This window comes from Paramisgurnus dabryanus, chromosome 9 (genome assembly GCF_030506205.2).
Source record: "Paramisgurnus dabryanus chromosome 9, PD_genome_1.1, whole genome shotgun sequence".
In the NCBI taxonomy this organism is placed as follows: Eukaryota; Metazoa; Chordata; class Actinopteri; order Cypriniformes; family Cobitidae; genus Paramisgurnus; species Paramisgurnus dabryanus.
In genome coordinates, this window is record NC_133345.1 from 26,126,549 (window position 1) to 26,136,466 (window position 9,918).

Genomic DNA, 9,918 nt, shown 5'->3' on the forward strand with positions numbered 1-9,918 from the left:
TGTGTATTATTATTTTTAAGTGGTTGTTATTTGGGATTATACCACTTGATTGAATGTTTTATTCTGACTGGCTAAGAAATAGAGTTGATCATTTTTTTGTAAACCGCACATCTAACCTTTTAAATGTCTTAAAAATAGGCAACAGGGCAGAGTTTGTGGTAATAGAGTGGTATAAGAGGAATAATTGACTCTGCTTCGCGTTGTGCCACAATACCACCTTGGGTGCGCATTATTCAGTCACTCCAGAAAAAGTAAAATTGTGTGATCGCATGATTCAATGCATAATCATCCAAAATCCACATATTTATGCGGGGCTTGCATGATTTCATAATCCCCTAATCATTATAATCATAATTTTCGTAGTTAACTCTTTCACCGCCAGCGTTTTTAACAAAAGTTGCCAGCCAGCGCCAGCGTTTTTCATGATTTTCACAAAAGTTAAATGCCTTCCAGAAAATGTTCTTCTTCAAATATATAAACATACAATATACCAAATGAAAGAACAGACCCTCTGCTTTCAAACAAAAGAACCCGTTTCATCCTACCTTCAGTAGTTATTTTGTAATCAGCTTTTGAATATGGGTAGGTTTCTGCAAAAACACCACATTTTGAGCAAAAAGCAGAGATAATTACATTTTTGTGACGGACTTTTCATAGAGATCCCATTCAGAGCGATCTTTAAAACAGACACGGACATGCAGCAGCTTGCCATAGGGCAATACTTCCAGGTTTAAAAAGTTGCGGACCTAGTGGATAATAGCGGTATTGCAGAAAGACGGAAAATCTCGTCATTGGCGGGGAAGCGTTTTCTCTGGATTGACGAGATATCTCGTCAATCAAGATATCTCGTCAATGGCGGGGAAAGAGTTAAAAGTAAAATGTTGCATTTACTTCACACAAGCGCAGCCATGTCCCCTGTTGTCATGGGAACGTTAGGAAGTGACGTAATAACGCAACTTGAACTTCAATGAAAAGCTGCAAACAATTTTTGCAAGTTCCCACAATTTTTGCAAGTTCCCACAATTTTGGCAAGTTCACGCAATTTCATTGGATATAATTGCATAAATATCCTGCATATTCCATTGCATTTTTTAAGAAAACGTGCCGCAAGATCAAGGATTTTTGCCCGCGACAATCACAAAAAAGCTCTGCGTTTTTCTATAAGGACTGATTATTTTTGAATTATTTAACAGCCCGTTGTCAATTATTCCTTACCTAACAAACATTTAATCCATCTAACTTGCTAATAAGTCATTCTCTTAGTTTCAATGATGCAAGTGACATCCAGTTTCTTTTTGTGAAGCCATGCAATGCCAAACAAGTCATCTTTTCTACTTTCATCATTAATCTCTCAGGAAAAAATTTATATATATATATATATATTCTTATGTTAATACCTATTAGTCTGAGGAATTTTGTTCTGGTCATATCCCAGATAGAGTCTTTCTTTCATGAGTCAAGAAATCTCAGTTTAGTGACTGTCCTCATCCTGTAGGAACGTGGTTTGGTATTACTCAGACTTTCACACCAAGATGGAGAGATTGAAAGAAGAGTGGCAAGTCAAGTTATGTGTGTTCATAGTGTTTAGGCTGGACAGCCCTCATCACCTACAGTATATGTTAGTTCAATGAATATGAGTGTTTTATTCTAGCATAAATTCTAAGTTGTTCTAATTCTGACACGTACTTGTTTCAGGTGACTTGGCACCACACTATGGCCGGCGTCTTGTTGGGGTTTTCCTGAATGGCACGCGGGATGAGGACAGCAGTGTGCGTGCCAGCAGCCTCTCCAATCTGGGAGAACTGTGCCAACTACTCAACTTCTCCCTTGGACCGCTGGCACAAGAGGTAGTGGATCTCAAACAATGAAAAGCCAAAAAAAACAGTAAAGCCAATGAGATGTTACAGTAAATCTGTTATTTGATATGCATTGTTTAGACTGTATTTATCTCAGTACAGCTTTTTGTGTGCATGTGCAAGTGTGTCTCTCTTAACTAAATCCTCTTCTCCTGTGCTGAGATAACACTTTTCTAGTAGTGCAGATGGGCCATATACAGTATGGATAAACCCAAACCTCTAGCTTCAGTTACACTGATTTGTTTGTTAAGCTCAATCAATACCTTAGCTACAATTCTTCAGCATGTAGAAGTGCATTTTGTGCATTTGTGTGTATAAGATATCATTATAATTATAGTGATCTCAAACTGTTCACTGTTATAACTGTGTTATAACCATTCAAAATCAAATTGCAATTGTAATATTTATTGCATGAATTTATGCGCCTACGGCTGTGTTCATTCTCATGCACCACAGACAAGAAACAGCGTTGTTTCCTCAGGGGCATTTTTTCATTGGTTGTACATGTATGTGCTGGATGTGAGAATCTACTGTACGGGGCCAAGCGGCCTCATAAGTCTTCATGAATAAGCATCTCTGTCACGGTGACTAAGTAGACTGCTTATTCATGAAAGATCCTGCTCTCCCAGCCAGTTTATCAACCTTCTGTACATGTTTAAACATCCATCGACCCTCTGCATTGACATAAGGATAAACTAGCACAGCATTGCAGATCTATGCACATTTAGAAAATGTCCTGTGTTTTTGACCTCTGTTTGTGTGCTGGCTCTTTCAGCTGAGCATTTGTCTCACCGCCCTGATAAAGACGGACAGAGAGGCAGAAGTTCGAAGGGCTGCGGTCCATGTCATTGCTCTGGTGCTTAAAGGCCTTAGTGATAAAACCACACAGGTGAGTATTTGTGGGTATGTGTGATCAGATGAGCATGATGCTTGGGGTTATGCAGTGGCATTACAAACTAGAATAAGTTTATGAACACACTTTAAAGGTAGGGTAACACATTTTGAAAAATGCTAACGGTAGCCGCCTAGCAATGAAATCCCGATCCCACCCTCAAGTCAAATCGCTCTCCAAAGTCACGCCTCTTTCCAAACACATGAACACGCACAGATCAGACGGTCACGTCTCATGTCTCATTCACCAGTGAGAAAACTTTGCAGTACAAAGTGAATAACACTTCCAAAATAACCAACATAAACAACTGGTTTACATCAGAATTAGTTTAAGCACACGTTCGGTTGTGTAGACGTAGTAACTATATCGTTATGCTAATCCGTAAACGAACACAAATTTCATAAGCAACACAACACAGTTTCATCAAAGTATAATATCTGAATCCATCTCAATACAAACATATCGCGTACCTACCTTACCAAAATAAACAGTGCAACGACCCTTTCAGACTCTTTGCCTCCTGTAGCTGTATGCATCTCGCGGTAAAGCAGTAAAGTTACAGATGTTAATTTCGGTTTTTGCTCTTGCTGATCCAGGAAGTTTTTGCTGTTGTTGTTATAAAAGATGCATTTAGTTTTGTTGCTCCTGTGAAGGTTGTCAATTCAGCAGAAAAGTTTGCTGTTCTCGCTGTTTACAGACAGAGCGCACGTGAACGCGCCGATGACGTATGGTATCTGCGTGGACTCGCTGCGCGGTGGGAATTCAAATTACGCTTACGTATGAGGGACATAAAAGGAAACGTCCGTTCGGACCGAAATCTATGATTTGTTGAACATTTTTTGGTCCTACGCCTTTCACAGATGACATAAATTTTTACAAATACATTTAAACAACTTAACACAGTGATTGCTATCAGGATGCGAGGAGACTTTTAACCAGCATAACTAAAAATGTTTCAGGATCAAATCTGTTACCCTACCTTTAATGTTGGCTTGAGAAAGCATAGTCTAAGATAAGTTTGAAGTTATTCAAATTGTAATTAGGGATGCTCCGATTGATCGGCCGCAGATGGATATCGGCCGATAACGGCATTAAATGACTCGATCAGTACTCGCTAAATTTGCAGATCTCATGAACCGATCTTTCGGTTTACTTTTGTAATCATAGGGCTCCTGAATGCGGCATGCGAGAATTTTTATAACCCGTTGCTCAAGTGCGACGTGCAGATTTGAATTTCTTTTTTTGCCTTTACAGAGATATGTGTATTTTCTATCAGGGCACCCTCCAGTCCTTACAGCGCAAAGTGTCTTCACATCCCAATTAAAGCGTATACGGTGCACATATATCGTGGACAATTGCATCCTTATTGATATAACAAAAAAACATTTGTGGTATTACTAGAAAAACAATGTTAACGGTTACAGTCATCAAACAGCTTGCATATTAGCTTGAAGAATTGGTATCGACATTGGTATCGTCTGACTACAAAGATAATAAATCGGTATCGGGTACAAAAATCCTGATAGGAGCATCCCTAATTGGAATAGTCTTGAATTCAGCCTTCTGAGGACGACGCATCTATTGGGGCGCAGCTCATTTCAGACTGGTGTGAAGGTTTGTGAAAAATTTGGTAGATTGAAAGCTCGAGAAAGATAGATACAGACATTTTAGTCTCAGAAGAAAGAAGTTATTTAAATACAATATCAGAATGTTAGCTACGTCAAGCCAACATATTAATATTGACTTTATACTAAAAAACTGCTTGTTGGCTTTCTCAAGTAAACATAATTTATTAATACAGTCTTGTTCAAAATAATAGCAGTACAATGTGACTAACCGGAATAATCAAGGTTTTTAGTATATTTTTTTTATTGCTACGTGGCAAACAAGTTACCAGTAGGTTCAGTAGATTCTCAGAAAACAAATGAGACCCAGCATTCATGATATGCACGCTCTTAAGGCTGTGCAATTGGGCAATTAGTTGAATTAGTTGAAAGGGGTGTGTTCAAAAAAATAGCAGTGTGGCATTCAATCACTGAGGTCATCAATTTTGTGAAGAAACAGGTGTGAATCAGGTGGCCCCTATTTAAGGATGAAGCCAACACTTGTTGAACATGCATTTGAAAGCTGAGGAAAATGGGTCGTTCAAGACATTGTTCAGAAGAACAGCGTACTTTGATTAAAAAGTTGATTGGAGAGGGGAAAACCTATAAAGAGGTGCAAAAAATGATAGGCTGTTCAGCTAAAATGATCTCCAATGCCTTAAAATGGAGAGCAAAACCAGAGAGACGTGGAAGAAAACGGAAGACAACCATCAAAATGGATAGAAGAATAACCAGAATGGCAAAGGCTCAGCCAATGATCACCTCCAGGATGATCAAAGACAGTCTGGAGTTACCTGTAAGTACTGTGACAGTTAGAAGACGTCTGTGTGAAGCTAATCTATTTTCAAGAATCCCCCGCAAAGTCCCTCTGTTAAAAAAAGGCATGTACAGAAGAGGTTCCAATTTGCCAAAGAACACATCAACTGGCCTAAAGAGAAATGGAGGAACATTTTGTGGACTGATGAGAGTAAAATTGTTCTTTTTGGGTCCAAGGGCCACAGGCAGTTTGTGAGACGACCCCCAAACTCTGAATTCAAGCCACAGTACACAGTGAAGACAGTGAAGCATGGAGCATGATATGGGCATGTTTCTCCTACTATGGTGTTGGGCCTATTTATCGCATACCAGGGATCATGGATCAGTTTGCATATGTTAAAATACTTGAAGAGGTCATGTTGCCCTATGCTGAAGAGGACATGCCCTTGAAATGGTTGTTTCAACAAGACAATGACCCAAAACACACTAGTAAACGGGCAAAGTCTTGGTTCCAAACCAACAAAATTAATGTTATGGAGTGGCCAGCCCAATCTCCAGACCTTAATCCAATTGAGAACTTGTGGGGTGATATCAAAAATGCTGTTTCTGAAGAAAAACCAAGAAATGTGAATGAATTGTGGAATGTTGTTAAAGAATCATGGAGTGGAATAACAGCTGAGAGGTGCCACAAGTTGGTTGACTCCATGCCACACAGATGTCAAGCAGTTTTAAAAAACTGTGGTCATACAACTAAATATTAGTTTAGTGATTCACAGGATTGCTAAATCCCAGAAAAAAAAAAATTTGTACAAAATAGTTTTGAGTTTGTACAGTCAAAGGTAGACACTGCTATTTTTTTGAACACACCCCTTTCAACTAATTCAACTAATTGCCCAATTGCACAGCCTTAAGAGCGTGCATATCATGAATGCTGGGTCTTGTTTGTTTTCTGAGAATCTACTGAACCTACTGGTAACTTGTTTGCCACGTAGCAATAAAAAATATAATAAAAACGTTGATTATTCTGGTTAGTCACATTGTACTGCTATTATTTTGAACAAGACTGTATATTAATTTCAATCAAACTTATCTCTTGTCAACATAATAATTTTACGTCAAACAGCTGTATGTTGGCTTTTTCTTGTCAGCATAATAATAATGAGTTTTAGTCAAACAAAAGTTTGTTAGCTATCTCAGGCCAGCATGGTATTAATGAGTTGAAATCAAACAACAGTATGTTGGCTCTCTAAGGTCAAAAATCATTTTTATTAGTTTAATACCATGACACTTTTTATGTTGAATGTTTGTAAAAGCAAACCGCAAGTGTTAACAGTAAATGCCCCGAGGGCAACAGTAAAGGTTATCATACCAGGTTTACAATGTAAATCTTATTTAATACAAAACCTACTGCATGTGCATGCTAACACATTTGACATTTGCTATATTTACTCGGGTATCATCCAATTTTGACATTTACTATATTTAGTTGGGTGTCGTCCAGTTTTGACATTTACTCGGGCTCTGTCCTGTTGGCCTCCATTGTAGGTAGGTAGATAGAGGTAGATAGATAGGTAGATGGGTAAAAGTTGTATTTAACCAGTGGCAGCCGGTGACTTCTCTTCCCATGGGCGTGAATTTTAAATATGATTTCGGAGTGTCATGTGCATCATGCGTCATTTCAAAATATGTGCCTGCTGCACAAGCGTTGAAAGGGTTTATGATAAGAGAGACGCTCAGGTTCGCAAAATACTCACAGGAAAACTAAACTTAACACTAACCTCTTATTACACATGACATTAAGCGAGTATCCGGCAAATGTTAGCGTCTCTTTTATCATAAACCCCTTTAAAGCATCTGCAGCAGGCACTTATTTTGACAAGACAAGTGATGCACATAAGTTTACATGACGTGCCAAACACATATTTTGAAATGACGAGCCACACACATGACGGGTTAAATACATGTGAAAAGCTTCATAAACGAAGTCACCGGCCGCCACTGTATTTAACTAAAAATGTTTTAAAAGATATAAATCAATGGATTAAAGCAACAATATGTAGTTTCCATGTAAAATTGACTTACGGCTCCCCCATGTGGTTGAAAAGTGCAACAGTGCCTGTTATCAGACACTCTTCTGCAGGCAGGGGGAGGGGTGGGGCTTTGTGCTCTACCCTCCACCTCGACTTTCAGAGTGTGCTTGTAGCAGCTAGGAGGCTGCTCAGGTTGCAGCAACAGTAGATTTTGTCCAGTTAAGAGTTGTTCTATCACTGAAATAATTTTAGAGACATTATTTAAAGGTTGAAAAACTACATAGTGTTGCTTTAAATTATTCATGTTAAATTATTAATAAGACATTCTTTTGGAAAAAAAATCTGAAATCAGACTGCATTCTCTGAGGTTGAAGAACATAGGTGTCATTTATGAAGTAGGTTGTTAGGTCTTTGTGGCTGTAGATTTGTACACGTTTTCAATGGGAGGAATTCTTTCAACATCTGGACTGATGAGAAGCACTTGTCATTTTCTACTCTCTTATTTTAGAGGTCACCTTCTGTATGTGACAACAAATTCTCTGTCTAATCATCATGATCTCCAAACGTTCTCATTCCCACGGCTCTGATGATCACTCTCCTAAAAGTTACTATTATAACACTTCTGTATCTGCTATTGCTCCTAGAAGTCTATTAGTGCTCAGTTGTTGAGCATTGCATCAGCAACACAAAGGTCATTGGTTCGAATCTCAGGGAACTCATACTGAAATCAAGTCACTTTAGATTAATGTGTCTGCCAAATACATATCAGTGGGCTGCAACATTAGGGGTTGTTAGGGGCTGTTTATACATTGTGTTATAATGCGTTTTGGTCGATCGGATTACAAGTGTACGAGAAAGAAACTTGTTTACATTAACACCTGTTGTTTTAATCTGTCTCTCTTGTACACTTTTAACCACTTTTGTTCTGATTATTGAGGGGGTGGTCTGTGGGCGAGTCCCTCTGCTTTCGTTTAAACGCGAACGGGAGAAATTACAGGTTTAAGTTGACACGCACTAATATTAGGTCAGAGGCTTGTGATGTTAGTAAACGTTATGTACATGCATACAGTTTGTAAAAGGTTTCTCTGATATTTCAGAGCAGTCGATAAAATAACCTTTCCCAATTTTCACACGCTCGCAGAATGAAACGAAAATGAAAATAAAAACCTAAAGATAGCGCTATACACTCAATCTAAATATTGAGAAAATCGCTTTTTAAAGTTGTCCAATAAAGACTTCAGCACTGCATCCACTCGCAAAAAATAACGTGTATATATTTTTCCGATAGGACATTTAAAGAATATCTTCATGGTACATGATCCTTACATAATATCCTAATGTTTTTTGGCATAAAAGAAAAATTAATTTTCAAGATTTTGATTGATACAATATATTGTTACAAATATACCCATGCGACTAGGTCACAAATGTGTTTGGATTTTTTAACATTTGAATCATTTTTATGTCTTGACACACAAAATCCTTCTTTAAACACACATGCGCTGAGCCAGTGACCTCAGTGCTAATGCCAATGACCTTTTATACTTTTGACCCTGATTTACATCCCTAGTGAGCTGTGACCACCCCAGTTAGTACCCAACCCTTCAAATATTTGTACTTGGATTGTATTGAGCAAGTATTGGACGCTGTCCCCTGTGTGGACCTTGGGGCTGGTCCGGGTTAAGGGTTGCCCACTCGGTAATGACGTGTGTAAATTGTGTCTGTTAGGTTTCCCAGGATTCATGTTGACAGTGGCCCTTCTGGTATAAGAAATGGTGGTGTCTAAGTACAGCTGTTGCAATAAGTAATGACATGGCTTGTCCAGGTGAACCATAATAAGTCACTAAGCCAAAACAGCTGACAAAAACGTGCTTCCTGTGTCCTACTGTGAGACATATATACTGTATATATTATTCATTTATTGTTTATTTCTATACTATTGTACTGTACGCATCTGCTTACTAAGCATTGTCCTTCACCCATTCTGTATTTCTCAGGTACTTGGGGATGTTTTACTGGAGTTGTATCGAGCTTTGAAGTGGGTGGTCCGGTCAGACCCTGATGATGTGGCTGTACTCCACGCCCAGCTTGCTCTGGAGGAGCTGGAAGACGTCATGAAGAGGTTCATCTTCCCTCAGCAGAAACTTGAGAAAAAGATTGTGGTTCTTCCTTGAAAGCACTCCAGTACTTAAATAATCCTCCTTACAGACAGAAGACTGAAAAATTTATACCTTGCGTAGTAAATTAACTTTTTAGGTTTTTTCTCCATGTTTCCGTAATAAAAGTGAGAAACCTGTCTGGGAAATTGAAAAAGTCGCCTTTTGTTGTCAGTCACATTGCGGTTTGAGCTTGATATAGGTTTCTGCGAAACACCCTCTTCCACTTTGTTCGACACTGGTGATAAAATGTCTGTTTCCTTTTTATGCAGTGTTTGTGGTACATATAAAGACGACTGGGTCATGACATCATTGTAAGACACGACAGGATAATTATTCATTCGCTTTAACCCCCCACCCACCCAAAACAACCTTAACCCGACGTTTCTTAAGCTTCCTGACCCCTGTGTTTTACATTAAAGCAGACAGAATATAAATACTTCATTAGCAAATTTGTTGCTAACTTTAAAATACTACATGAATACTACAGCTTATGAAGGAGCGTCTCTAAAGAACAAAATAAAGCATGCTGATTTTTCCAAAAGTGGTCTTGTATATGTACATTGTACTTTTATTAGAACTATTTTGTCGTCTGCCGTTACATTTTCCCTTTGTTATGGCTGT

General features: G+C 38.5%; 1 protein-coding gene across 3 annotated transcripts in view; it reads left to right on the plus strand.

Annotated features, from left to right (window-relative positions):
* The window catches only part of tango6 (transport and golgi organization 6 homolog (Drosophila)), a 43,330-nt gene extending 33,879 nt beyond the window's left edge, over positions 1-9,451 (plus strand). For all 3 annotated transcript variants that reach the window (XM_065283339.1, XM_065283342.1, XM_065283340.2), the window contains exons 16-18: positions 1,696-1,847; positions 2,632-2,745; positions 9,136-9,451. In XM_065283339.1, coding sequence (XP_065139411.1) covers positions 1,696-1,847; positions 2,632-2,745; positions 9,136-9,312 — 443 coding nt within the window. In that variant the 3' untranslated portion in view covers positions 9,313-9,451. The remainder of the gene's footprint in view (positions 1-1,695; positions 1,848-2,631; positions 2,746-9,135) is intronic.
* Positions 9,452-9,918: the final 467 nt, after the last annotated feature.